Here is a 13,680-nt window from a genome sequence, read left to right as displayed (position 1 = left end):
TTGAGTGTGCAGTCTGTTTGTTTTGTGCAGACCGGTCTGACCGGTCAGTGTGACCGGTCTGACCGGTGGCGTCGGCGGGTAGTGCCGACCGGTCCGACCGGTTAGGAGCACCGGTCTGACCGGTCTTGTTAGATCAGAACTGGTGAAATATAGAGTAGTTGTAGGATCTTTTATATTAGAACTTCAGTCGTGTCTATTGTAAAGTTATGTTTGTAAATTATTCATGTATTTGAACTTGGTTTGTAAAACTTAATGTTTCATATCGTGTCCGCTCTTGTATTTTTAAGTAATGGGTCGTGCTTGTACCATCTGCGCCCATCTTCGCGTGGGACTACCGGTGTTGTTTCGATCGGGCCGTGGGTTGAGAAAGGATCGCCAAATTAAGCCGTTAAGCTAATGCGCCCGATGTGTTCAAATGACGGCCATTACGCTTAATTAGAGTTTTAATTTGGCGGTTCCGTCACATGTTGCCACAAGACGGGACGTCGAGACCCAGTGGTGGCTCGGCTCCACGGGAAACCTACCCCGCCAAACAAAAGATCGAGCGCGACGCCGGCGTACTATGTATCAGACGCCCGGCGCCCGGCGCGTCTTTTGTTCGTCTCGCGTGGGTCGCCGATCCGATCGCGACGTCGCGCCTGCGGCGGCTGGCGCAGGCGGGGAAAGAGGGCATGGCCGAGGACCGAGACGCGCGGTGGTGGTGGTGGTTTCGGCGTCGCTTTCCGGCGAAATATCTCTCGGTCTCGCTCGGCCGCCGCCGTGACATCGGCCGGCCGGGGCGCTGATCTGGGCACCGGTGGGAGCGTGACGGGATGATGCGGTTGCTACCTCCCTGGTCTCGGGCTCATCCATCCCCCGCTTTCCCTTTCTACCTAGCTTCTTCGCAAGCAATTCTTTGCGTGCAGCGTTTGGATTTACTCTTTGAGCTCTTGTTTTGTTCTTGCGTGCGTCACTCTTTTTTTTAAGTATGGACGCTTTCTCCATGCATGTCTATCTTCGTCGATGGGAGGAGATGAGGAGCTGGCCGCCAGCTTCATCTCTATCCGTTGGTGCCGTGGGCAAGAACAAATCTTTCGCGCCACTTTTCTTTTTCTTTTTTTCGCTCTCGCAGTGAACGAAGACCGGGTATAAAGTGTTCGTCGATCATGATTTTAGCTCTCGCGGTGAACGAAGACCGGGTAAGAACAAATCATGATTTTAACTGGGTAAAAATTGACATCCAAAAGGCTCTTCGATTGGTACCGTGTCATAGTCCACGCCGGGCCGGGGCAGGCGTACGTGTTCGAACATCTCTGTCGCAGAAATGATCCGCCACCAACCTCGCATGGTGCCCTAAGTTCTAATCCAGTTAATTTCTGTCTGGAAAATTCCAGAACATCGGACTGGACCAATCGAACTGTGCTCGATGTGGACTCTACGGCGTCGATGATGCGTACATGTTCGTTCGTGCCACGGTTACAGCGACCTTACAGGGGATATGCTTGCTCAAGCGTTTCTTACGTCTCACCTCCATTGTTGCCGATTGGCCCAAGGAATTTGGTTTGTGATTGTGCCCATCCTCCAATCGGCCAAGCCTACGTCACTCCGCAGATATTTTGCACCTTCCGATACCATGAGTTACTGAAGTTTTGCTTTGTTGCCCAACGATCGAGCTAGCCGCTCTGGACACATAGTGCTTGGCTTACGTAGGGATGGTAAACGGTTTAAAATTTTAGTTTAGATTATCTAAAAATCAAACTCTAATTTTATATAATTTTGAGCTAAAAATATACAAAGATCAATTTGTATCATGAAAAAATTACTATGATCATAATCTATTACCAGGCCGAGGCCAACGATACGATAACCCACTAGCTCACACTAGCGCTCGCGGCCCTTCGAAGTGTCTCGAGATTTTCGTCCAAACTACCTGCAGCCTGCAGGTCTCGTCAATTTGAATTTTTGAACGTAATCTGGCCATCGCCGCCGGTGGAAAGATGCGAGCTGTCCACCACGGCACCACCACCACCGGACGCCATTACCGGATCACGGAGCACTATGATTCGGTTCAGCCCATGCAGCGCAGGAGGCCGAATAAACAAAACAAACAAGGGCTCCGCTCCACTACCAGTCGACCAGCCCTGCTGCTCCAACAGTCCAATGGTGGGCCCAGCTGAGAAGAAATAGAGTACGTATATTGCTAGTGCTGGACCCACGGTCAGTGGGGGAGTAGATTACTACTCCGTACTCTTCCAGGTCCCAGGCAGACCGCGACCGTCCATCTCTTCCGGCCAACGACGAAGCAGGGCAGGTCTATAAATTACGTAAGGTCTCGCGTGGTTCCGTTCCGCTCGCCCGATTGAACGAATCAGCTGCTAGTTTTTCGGTTGCTTATATTGTACAGAGTCCACCAGAACCCGGCAGAGGAACCGCATCTCGGCGACGGCCAGGGGCTCTCTTCTCGCGCGCTGGGGCTCCTCTGCTCATGCTCATCTTACCCACCTGAATCTTTCCGCAAAGGAGGCCTGATTTGGGGGCAGCTCCTTCGCGGATCGCCGGGATCAGGCACGTATCACTCTCCGCTCTCTAGCTCTTGTTGCATCGGCTAAAGAATTTATCCTATGAACATGGCTGTGGATCTTTGTTTTATTTCTGCGATCTGCATGTACGCCGCTCACATGTCATTAGACGTCAAAACGGTTGAATTGCTAGCTGGATTGGTGAATCCTACTCTTGGTTGTGAAGCACTGATGTAGTCTGGTAGCCCTCTTGTTTTTTTTGGACTTGGTCTATACAGATATATATGCACGAATTATTCCCATCAGCATGCAGTTGGTGGTTTGCCCGTGTCCTATTGTGATCATGCAGTTGCATTACCCAGTGATTTCAAATCAATCTGCCTCGTACATGCACGTCATATAAGAGTATCATGAGTACTTTCTCTTCTAGACCTGCAACTGCACTAATGGTTGGCCTCGTCACGAACAATCCACACCGTAGTTACTACTAGTCACCTATAGGATCCTGCTCTCTGTATACAGGGGCTCTTTCTTATCTCGATAGTTTTTTTTTCATTTCTTCCTAGCTTGTATGATTAATCATGTAGCCACACCTTTCTTAATCCGGGTTAAAGAAGGAACATAAACTCAGGTTGTCAAACCACATGTGGATCACAAGAGAATCATAAATGCATAATTAAGGTAGCTCATACTCCCTCCATACCCAAAAAACCTGACGTTTAGGACAAGGTTTGAGTCAAACCTTGAGAATATAAATCATGAATAACTCTCAAGTTATTGAGTTTGAAAATATAAAAATTATATGAATAGATTTGTCGCTGTCCTAAACGTCAGGTTTTTTGGGTATGGAGGGAGTATGTGGTATCCACTTATCTTGTTGTATCATTTGGGGTTAATTGGCACTAGTACGGTGCTATTCAGTTGTGAAAATAACAACAAATTTGCTCTTTCATATTAGTATCGAAAACAGATAGTTGCATGGCCATCCTCGTTTTTCGGCCTTGTTTGGCATTCTACAAATTCTAGCGCGCACGTTTTCCGAAAAGAGAATCTCACATGCATGGTGTACTAAATGAAATTTATTTGCAAAATCTTTTCAGGGATGAGTGTAACTTTTCGCGACGAATCTAATGATGGTAATTAATCGAAGATTTGCTACAGTGATGCTACAGTGATCATCCTCTAATTGTGCGGTCAAAGGCCTCATTAGATTCTTCAGGGTCACTAGCGCGGGGGTTCTGAAGTTGATTTTATAAACTGACTTGTTTGACACCGTAATTAGCGGTTAAATGTTACTATTCCTAGCGTGGCCTAGCATGCCAAACAGAGCCTTCATTTCTAAAAGATTTTTTCCCTAACCTTTTATACATGCTTTTCTTTTGGCAGCATTGAGTTTTGAGCTTTCAATAAAAGATTACATTTATTGAAAACAGATAGTTGCATGGAAACTTTCTCATTTTTCATCTCTAAAAGATTTTTCACTAACCTTTTATATATACATGATTTCTCTTGGGCATTGAGATCTCAGTAAGAGGTCATAAATATCAAAAATAGATAGTTGCATGGCAACATTCTCGTTTTTCATCTCTAAAAGATTTTTTCACTAACCTTTTATACATGCTTTCTCTTGGCAGCATTGAGCTTTCAGTAAGAGATCATAAATATCGAAGATAGATAGTTGCATGGCAACATTCTCGTTTCTCATCACTAAAAGATTTTTTTACTAACCTTTTATACATGCTTTCTCTTGGCAGCATTGGGCTTTCAGTAAGAGATTACAAATATCAAGGGATGCTGAAATATGTGCTTGCATGGTAGAGTTGTTTGGCTAAGAACAGGAGGGATAGCCACACATATCCGTATTTCACTTGATTTTGATGATATCAGAGTACAATATGCACAACAGTTGCTCCATGTGCACACAGACAATGGGGCTAGGCATGGCACCTCAACCATCACGTTAGGTTACTTTCTTGGAAGAGTCGGGTGAAAATTGTTGGTCATTTACAGTTACAGACCCCTTCTACATCATTTGTTACTTATCATCAACTTTATAAGTTTCAAAAAAAATATATATTAGTTTTTAAGACTGGGATTAAGATGACCGAGAAAGAAAATATTCTAATGCAAAGATATGAGATGGGAAAGTTACTTGGGAAAGGGAGTTTTACCAAAGTTTATCATGCTCGTTGTCTTAAGACTTCACATAGTGTTGCTATCAAGGTGATTGACAAAGATAAGATTTTGAAGTGTGGTCTTATGGATCAAATAAGTCGAGAGATTTCAGTGATGAAGTTGGTGAAACATCCTAATATTGTCCAACTGTATGAGGTGATGGCTACTAAAACTAAAATATATTTTTTGTTAGAGTATGTCAAGGGAGGAGAGTTATTCAAGAAGATTCAACGAGGAAGACTAAAAGAAGATGCTGCTCGTAAATATTTCCAGCAACTAATTAGTGCTATTGATTTTTGTCATAGTAGAGGGGTTTATCACCGTGATTTGAAGCCTGAAAATCTTCTTCTTAATGAAAGTCACAATCTAAAGATCTCAGACTTTGGTTTACGTGCACTTCCAGATTGCAAGAGACAAGATGGATTACTCCATACAAGTTGTGGTACTCCTGCATATGTTGCTCCAGAAGTAATTAGTAGAAAAGGTTACGATGGTGCAAAGGCTGACATATGGGCTTGTGGAGTGGTTCTCTATGTGTTGTTGGCAGGATATCTTCCTTTCCAAGATAAAAACTTGGTAGCCATGTATAAGAAAATTTGCAGAGCGGAACTCAAATGGCCAAGTTGGTTTTCTTCAGATATTCGGAAGCTTTTGCGACGTCTTCTTCATCCAAACCCTAGTGCACGGATCTCTATTACAGAAATCATGGAACATCCTTGGTTTAGAACTGGTCTTGATGAAAGATTGTTTGATTATGCCGTGAATTCAACAGAAAATGTTATGCCTGTTGACATGAATTTGGCTTTGGATTATTTAAATGCAAATACAGTTGAGAGTAATCAAGCAATAGAAAAACTTATTAATTTGAATGTTTTTGATATCATCTCTCTTTCTGATGGATTTGATCTCTCTGGAATTTTTGAAGAGAACTCAGACAAGACGGAGACTAAATTCACATCTACCAGCACAGCTTCGACAATCGTTACAAAGCTCGAGGAAATTGCAACGAGCTTACGACTAAAAGTAGCAAAGAAAGGTGGAGGGTTACTGAACATGGAAAGTTCCAAACAAGGAAGAAAAGGTGTAATGTCCATAGATGCTGAAGTATTTCATATCACACAAAATTTTCATCTAGTGGAGATCAAGAAAACCAATGGTGATACTCTCGAGTATCAAAAAGTTATGAAACAAGGTATGAGGCCAGCACTAAAAGACATTGTGTGGGCTTGGCAAGGTGAGCAACCTGAAAAAGAGAAGCAACAATCTTAGATGATGTGACAAGTGTAATACAGTAGAAACTCCAATTGTTGACTCAATAATGCACACTTCTAATTTTTTTCTCGCACCCTAATATTTTTAATGTAGAATTTTACATTTCTATTGGCTGCTCAACTGGAAATGGTTTCTATCTTGCGAAGGCTTTTTTTAAGCCAATGATGTTGATTATTTGAAAATTTCAGAAATTATTTAAAGGAAACCGATTTTACAAGATTCTACATATTTATAAATACACTTGTAGCATATATTTCTTTTCCTTTATTTTATCCAAATTTGCGACATGCTCCAAAGTTAAGGTGCGCTAGTGAATTCATAAGCAAAATATGTGTAGTATGGTGGGGGGAAAGATGTTTAGGCTGATGCTTTTTTGTTAGTTATCCACTATTCTTTTCTATGAAAAAATAGATTATTTTTCAGTTACAAAGCTATGTATTTATGAAAAAACACAGTCACAAAAGGCATGTTGTTTATTATGTTAAATTTGGCATGAAAAGCACAAAAATAGTTCATCTCAAAAGATGAAAGCATTGCAATTGTACCCCACTGTGAGAAACTAGAACAACACATCGATCATGCAACTCAGCTTTAAACCTCACATACCACCAACTAAAACTACTTTGAAAAAAAACATTGGCCCAATCACCAAAAAGGTGTGGCTAAGCCACGCCAAGGTTTCTAGTATTGATATTATGGTAGGGCATAAGTTGGCATCAGTTTAGCCATTGAGCTTCGTTTCACTATTAGCCAGTTTCCAATCTCAGAACTTCTGAGATATAGTTTTCTTACTTTTCTGCTTTTTACGCCAATAAGAAAGAATGGCCTTTTATAATGTGCCATAGCATATGTAAACCAGAGAATCAGGTATATCAGTGTTTAGCCATCTGTATGTGTTTCAGAGAACCCTTGAAGAACTTTGATCAGTGTGTCAGTTACAGTTTTCAGGCTGTATGTGTTGCACTCTACAATTGGCTGAACAACCCACTACTTGGATCATAAGTTGACAGCAATCTTCTCTGCTGAAAATGATGATGATAAAACAGAGAATACAGAACTAACAGGAATTGGCTTGTTTGAGTCGAATATATTGCCGATGGACGTATGGTATTTATGATCCGTGAATATATCATCCATGTACAATGCAGGGAAAATATCAATCTTACAGTTATTTCATAAGGAACAGTGTCGTGCCATCACCTCAAGTTCATTTTCAGAAAAAATAAATTTGAATTTGGAACAAGAGCTAGTGCCTGGCCCTGGCAAGTGGCAACAATGGAAGCTCAATCAGCTCATCCTGCACAGTACCGTTTTCTGATCCTTCATCTGTCCTACTGCCAGCCCATCCATCCTCAGCAGATGCTTAGTGTCCCTGCCACCTGAATCAGTACAAAAAACTTATTGTTCTCACTGCAATTCTGTTTCCAGGAATTAAATTTGGTGTCACACACAATTATCGGTGAACGATCCAGATGGTCAAGCCGAGCTCCGTGCATCTTTGTTCACCCATCCTGCACACCTGCAGTCCCTGAAACTGAAAGGCCATCCAAGCCTTGAATATCTGAGCATATCCAGAAGCAATGTGCTCGGCGATCAATCGATCATCGAGGATAGAATGCTCGATGGGCTGGGGCAACTTGCTTTCTGAACTGCTGAATCTCATGCGACTTGCTTAGCGGTAGATCGATCGTTTCTTGCAGCATCTCTGCCTTTCCAACCAGACAGAACACCTTCTCTTCTGATTGAAGTACTATACACTTAAAGTACGCATTGTATCCATGCGACTGGCTTCCGACTCCGAGTCGCGGCTAAACTAGTAAAGTATCATCTGCACTCAGTAAATCACTAATCACGTGTGTGTGAGAGAAAGAGAGAGAGAGAGAAGTAAAAAAAAAAGCAGGAAAAAGAAACGTCGACAGCACTCAGAAAATCACTAATCACGTGTGTGTGAGAGAAAGAGAGAGAGAGAGAAGTAAAAAAAAAAGCAGGAAAAAGAAACGTCGACAGCACTCAGAAAATCACTAATCACGTGTGTGTGAGAGAAAGAGAGAGAGAGAAGTAAAAAAAAGAAGGAAAAAGAAACGTCGACAGCAGGGTTCGAACCTGCGCGGGCGTAGCCCAACAGATTTCAAGTCTGTCTCCTTAACCACTCGGACATATCGACGCTTCATATTAGACGTCGTAACTAAATTAATTTATACATATAATAGAGTTTCCATTTGTCTAAGAATTTGGACATACATAGAAAATTTATGTTCATGGGTACGCAAAAAAGTTGCATATCTTTGTATTATAGAGAAATAAGCACTCATATAAAAATATTGTTAGCCCTTGAGAGAATGCTCCAAGCATTTGCAAAGATGATTGAAAAGCTTTTTCTTTTTTTTTTGTAAGATACTTTGTGCTCACAAGCATGGTTTGGTACACATATACCTGATTTAGGGACCCGGCTATATTATGGCCGGCCGTAAAACTAGTCTTCCGTACTGCCGCACTATTTTTGGAAAAAAAAGTAAAACTGTTGCTTTCCCACCTAGGCCCGGCCCCGCCAGGGACCCGCTAACTTGCGTGCTCTGTTTCTTCCCCTCGGAATCAGCCTGCCCCCGAGATAAATTAGCTGGCTCCCTGGCACCCGCCGCTGCCGGAAGGAAAACGAAGATAGTGTCATAAAATTGACTGTCTACACCAGGAGTAAATACATTTTCACTACTTTCTAAAGAGAAAAATGCTTCTGCAGATCTAGTTTTTGTGTTCATCTGCAGTGGTTTTAGGATTCCTCCCCAGTCCCGAGCAACTCCCCCTTCTCCCAAGAGAAATAGAATCCGAACCGCTACAATGTTGCAACAAATAGTTGTCATCTATCCAACTAGAACTTGCTTGATCATGCGACCATACTCCATCTGCAAGCTGTCGGTCTGTGTCCACCACCAATCACCCCACCAAAAGGTCCTCTGTGTTGAAGCTGCATTGCCCAGATAAAATACACCGAGTTTGCCATATTCTTAACCATTATTATCTAGATAAATGCATTGACTTGCCTACTGGAAAAATGCTGAAATGCTTCTAGTAATACTAGTGAGATGTCCATTTCACTTGTAGAAATATACACATGGAAAATGCTAAATCATAACACAAAAAATGCTAAACTAAAATGAATAATTTGCATGTTCATTTAGAATAAGTTGCTTACATAATATCCAATAAATGATGAGGTTGTCTGCATGAAAAATGCTTCTACTTATTGACAAAAATACCTATTGCAAAATACTGAAATGCTTATGATGATGTGAAAAAAGAACGAGATAACCATTTCACGTTCAGGGGGCAAACTAAAGCTCTATTCATGAAACCCAAATTAACAAATTGCTTAATGAATTGTACTGTTATACTTAGATAGAACAATATTATTGCTTACTGGAAAAATTGTGAGATACTCAACAAAATTGCTTAATAAACTCTATTATGTCTAGTAGTACTGCTTACAGGAGACGAGGCGGAGGATGAGGACGAGCGCGACGCCGCAGGGGTCACCGCATCCGTGGAAGCCTGCTCCTCGCCGTCGGCAGCCTGCTCCACGCCGGATGCGGCCGCGCTCGTCGGGCACGGCATTGAGGCCGCTGTCGCCGCCGTCGTCCGCCTCCCTGGCAGCGGTGATAGGGCCGGGCACCGCCGCTGCGTCCCCGTTGGGCTGCTGTGGCCGGAGCAATGCAGTGGCGAGGCGAACCGCGCGCGGATCTGGTCGTTGTAGAAGAACTCGTCGGCGTACGACATGGCGGCGCCGAGGTCAACGGGAAGCCCAAGGAGAAGTCGAAGTCGAAGTCGAGGAGGCTAGCCGCTAGCCAAAATCCCCAAATCCCCAAAATCGTAACCCAAATCAGGCAGCCATAGCTTAATCAGAGAGAAAACGTGGAGCAGGAGGAGGGGGAGGAGGAAAACTCACGTTGTCCAAGAACTGCGATGCCCGATGGCGGCCCACGAGGCGGCGTTGAGTGGCCGAGCAAAAGCCGCCTGCCAAGCCCTGGCACAGAGGAGCTGCAGCTGCCCGCTGCGCCCATGGCCCAGGCCCAAGGTGTACTGTGTCGAGCCCCGGGAGTTCCGGCTGACGAGCGAGCGCGTAGGAGGAGCACGGGCACCACCCAGCGGCGGCTAGCAACGGCAGGTCAGGGTCCTTGTCGCGGTCGTCGTCCATGGAGGTCGGCGTTGCATTGGGGAAAATGTTGGTGGGTGAGGGGAGAAGAACGAGGAGGTGAGCAGTTAAGGTTTCGTGGGACCCACACATGGGCTGAGCGGTGATAAAAAAGAAGTCTCTCGACAGAGGAACAGGTGTACCCCGTACGGTTCAATAAAATTACAGCCGGCCACGTAGAAGTCATTACCTTTTAGTTTATGCATGAAAATAGTTTTTTAATGTGAAATTACTTCTGATAGGCCACTCGCAAAAGACATGTTTTTTATGATGATGAATTAAAAAAGAAAGGAAATCTCCCTATGTTTGCTTTTATCTCTTCTATACCATACGGAAATCTCCCTATGTTTGCTTTTATCTCTTCTATACCATACTGCTTCGGGAGGATAATACCGCTTAAATAGTGCTTGATAAGTGCATCAAATAGTGCTTTGTGCACTTCAGCAAAAAGGAAAGAAAACGGTGCTTGCACAACCATCATATGTCCAGTAAAAATTAATGTATCTGCTAGGTGCCTCAACCAGAAAGGTAAAAACATTGCATCCAATTATATCGATCTCAGTAGCATACAGCGTAGAGAACTGTCAAACTCTACTCTAGTTAGCAGCAAAAATTGCTACCGGTTACATTCAATAAGAGGGCACAACACGGATAGAATAGCGTGAAAATTGGCTACTGGCGACAAGGTTGAACTGCTGCTACATAATACATCACATCGGATAGAATAGCATGAAAATTAGCTAGTGGCGAGTGGCGACAAGGTTGAACAGCTGCTACACTACATAGTACAATACTACAAAGTACCACACCGAATTATCTTTTTGGGGCAATTTACATCAGTTTAAAAAGATTCTCTCTTCTTCTTGCTCTTAGATTGCTTCGCCAGTAGAACAGAAAGTCCTGTCAATGCAAATTTCTTTCTCTTTCCTGAAATTCTTCTGCGAGAAGCCATATCTTCTCTACACAAAACACCACTGCGGTTCAGAATCTGACCAAGTGAGATATTTGGCGTCTCGCTCGTCTTGTCATCCCAGACACTTTTGTCATACCCATCAGGCCCCATTAACTTCATACTCAGTATCTGCCCAATTGACAAAGTTTGCTTGAAGGATCTATCTGAAACATCGTCAACAATATCCATGCTGTACGAATCTTTACGACGCTGGGTTGCGTTTTTGAACTTTGGAGAGCCACCAATAGACCGCTTTCTGTGTCCACTCTCAGATTTCCATCTCCCAAGGATCTCTTCAACTGCAAGCTTCCCATGGTTTGCAGCCTCTACCCACTTTAGGGCCTCTTGTAGTGCCTTCTTGCATTCCTCAACCTCTAATTTGGCATCCTCGAGCCTCTTAACCAACTCAGACTCAGAACTGTTAGCTATATCTACCTGCTGCATAGCATCTCCTACTTTCTTCTTAGAGTTTTCATCAGCTTCAAGAGCTTTGGAACACAGTGTGAAATACTCCTCCATCGAGAGAGTCACTGCATCAGAAGAGTTCTCACCTTCCAAAGAACTTTCACTGCTAAGTAGAGCTTTGATCTCAGCGAGTGCAAGGGCTTCTGCTGCTCTAGCTGCTTCTTCCATCTTTTTGGCTGCAATGCACCTGATCTCAGCAGTGCTAATGCTGGCCTTTGCCTGCTCGATTTCTGCAGCCAACAACATCGCATCAGATTTTGAACCATTTGCCATGCTCCTGAGCTCTTGAACCTCAGAGGTCATTTTCTTAATCTCGATAAAAATGTCCGAGGGGTCTTTACGTCTCTTCTGCAGATCCTTCAGAGTTTCCAACTTTTGTGCTGTCTGATCCAGCTCATCCTCCAAAGAAGAAACCAAGGAATTGTTAGAGGAAAGCTTTTCTCGGCCTCTTTCAAGTAACATTTTCTCTTTTGCTATGCTGTTCCGCAGTAACTCAACTGCAGCCCGCACTGCAACCAGATCATTTGTAGTTCTGTTCAGCCTTTCTTTGGTCTGCTCAAGTTCCACAAAAACTGAATCAGAAGGCTGCTGCGGGTTTACTGCAGCCAGATCTTTTGTAGTTCTGTTCAGGTTTTCTTCCACCAAAACTGAACCAGAAGGCTGCTGCAGGTTTTCTTCTACGCCTTCCATGTCCACATCCACGGCAACATTTTCAGGTTGCTGATCTTCAGGTTCTGCCATAGAAACCTGATCAGTTTCCTCGGACTTCACTGCTTCATCAGGGGATGTTTCAGTGGATTCTTTCTGTATCTTCAGCGTCAGGTCTGCTATGATTTTCTTAGTTGATTCCAGCTCCTTCAACACGTCAAGAGTCTCCCTCTCTTTGACAGCAACCTCATTTTCTAGCTGTGCAGCCTGCTCTTGTACGTTGATGGTTTCTGCAGCTTGTTCAGAGTCTTCATGTTTCTGCAGGTTGCAAATGAGGAAAAAGATGATGATAAACAAAATCATAATAGATGTGTGTTGACTGGGGAAAAGATACAAATCTCACAATGCGGAGATGCTCTCTAATCCTCGCTAGATATTTTGAAGGCAAGACATGTCACTTGTTCTGAACCACGATTCATAACAGCACTACGATTCACACATGTCATCTACCCTACTCAAGCTTCGCGGAAATAAAAACTGCATGTTCTGAACCACGATTGAGAGCAGTATTTGTCCGTGGACATACAGCGAGCACCCAAATTAGGAACCCAACCCGAAACACTCTCGATATTGTTAGTAGCAGCAGCCTAGAGACTAGAGTAAAAGATTCGCATCATTAGTTCACTCTGTTGCTGGGGGTAATCTCTCGGGGGGCAAGCAGTTGAGCAAAACTGACATGAAATTGATGCTGCGCTCACTGACGAGCGGCAACCATCAGCAGCCTCTTTCTAAATCTCCGTGAGAATGCGGCGCACGATTGAACGGCCGGCGGAGGAGGAGCCGGGAACTGGAGGAGGGAGAGACGCCGCTGCCACCTACTGTCCAAACTCACCTTGGAGGGCGCGAACATGCGCCTGACGAGGTCGGAGCTCCAGGCGGCGCTGCCGCCGAAGCGGTCGACGGCCTCCCGCACGGACTCGAACGGCGCCGACGTGTCGATCTCCGCCCTGCCGCCGCCCGCCGCCCCGTCGGCCATGCGTGCACGGCGAGATTAGCTTCGTTGGTGGTGCGTGGAGAGCGGAGAGGACTGAGTGGCTGTCCGTAGGAGTAGCTAGAGTGCCGAGGAGAGGGGAGGTGTGGGAGGACGGGAAAGCTGCCGCTGGGTTTAAGAGGGCGGCGAGTGTCCCGGCGAGCGAGACGTTGACCGCTCCACCTGACATAGGAGCCGTTGCCCGCATATTTTTGCACAGCCGTGCCGCCGCCCCTGGTCGACGTCCCTTTTATTTTTTAGGTGAAAAAAGTTTGAAAAAACCACGCCAATCAAAAAGTTTGCAAAAACCACGCCAATCAAAATATCCAATGTACTGTACCAGGCGTTGAGATGATAGTGTCACTCGCCGAGTCGCAACCACCAGCAAATTGTTGTGTGAAACAGTACTAGTGTTTGGAGCCAGGTCACGGACACGACACAACCAGTGGCGGAT

The 13,680-nt window shown here is 44.4% G+C and overlaps 2 protein-coding genes and 1 non-coding gene across 4 annotated transcripts; 1 reads left to right on the top strand and 2 right to left on the bottom strand.

The window, feature by feature from the left end:
• Positions 1-2,315: 2,315 nt before the first annotated feature.
• LOC120687796 (CBL-interacting protein kinase 10-like) lies at positions 2,316-6,100 on the top strand. 2 transcript variants are annotated; one of them, XM_039969812.1, is made up of 3 exons: positions 2,319-2,544; positions 3,599-3,634; positions 4,253-6,100. In XM_039969812.1, the coding sequence occupies exon 3, from the start codon at positions 4,599-4,601 to the stop codon at positions 5,940-5,942; it is 1,344 nt and encodes a 447-aa protein (XP_039825746.1). In that variant the 5' UTR covers positions 2,319-2,544; positions 3,599-3,634; positions 4,253-4,598; the 3' UTR covers positions 5,943-6,100. The 2 variants fall into 2 exon arrangements, with proteins under 2 accessions (XP_039825745.1, XP_039825746.1); XM_039969811.1 differs by lacking the exon at positions 3,599-3,634 and having other exon boundaries at positions 2,316-2,544.
• Positions 6,101-8,027: 1,927 nt separating this feature from the next.
• Positions 8,028-8,109, bottom strand: TRNAS-UGA. The gene has a single exon. It is a non-coding gene; the product is annotated as a tRNA-Ser (tRNA).
• A 2,545-nt stretch (positions 8,110-10,654) lies between these two features.
• Positions 10,655-13,377, bottom strand: LOC120690770 (WEB family protein At2g38370-like). The gene is made up of 2 exons (XM_039973573.1): positions 13,089-13,377; positions 10,655-12,514 (listed from the first exon to the last, which is right to left on the bottom strand). The coding sequence occupies exons 1-2, from the start codon at positions 13,230-13,232 to the stop codon at positions 10,973-10,975; spliced, it is 1,686 nt and encodes a 561-aa protein (XP_039829507.1). The 5' UTR covers positions 13,233-13,377; the 3' UTR covers positions 10,655-10,972.
• Positions 13,378-13,680: the final 303 nt, after the last annotated feature.

The sequence above is a fragment of the Panicum virgatum genome, chromosome 9N (assembly GCF_016808335.1).
Source record: "Panicum virgatum strain AP13 chromosome 9N, P.virgatum_v5, whole genome shotgun sequence".
NCBI classification, from domain to species: domain Eukaryota; kingdom Viridiplantae; phylum Streptophyta; class Magnoliopsida; order Poales; family Poaceae; genus Panicum; species Panicum virgatum.
Note: the sequence above shows the minus strand (reverse complement) of the source record. Positions and strands in the feature narration are given on the sequence as shown.

Excerpts from the sequence above, each read along its gene's own strand:
- LOC120687796 (XM_039969811.1), top strand. The coding sequence starts at position 4,599 with ATGACCGAGAAAGAAAATATTCTAATGCAAAGATATGAGATGGGAAAG.
- LOC120690770 (XM_039973573.1), bottom strand. The coding sequence starts at position 13,232 with ATGGCCGACGGGGCGGCGGGCGGCGGCAGGGCGGAGATCGACACGTCG. Across the intron at positions 12,515-13,088 it reads GCATGTTCGCGCCCTCCAAG|AAACATGAAGACTCTGAACA; the intron begins GTGAGTTTGGAC and ends TGCAACCTGCAG.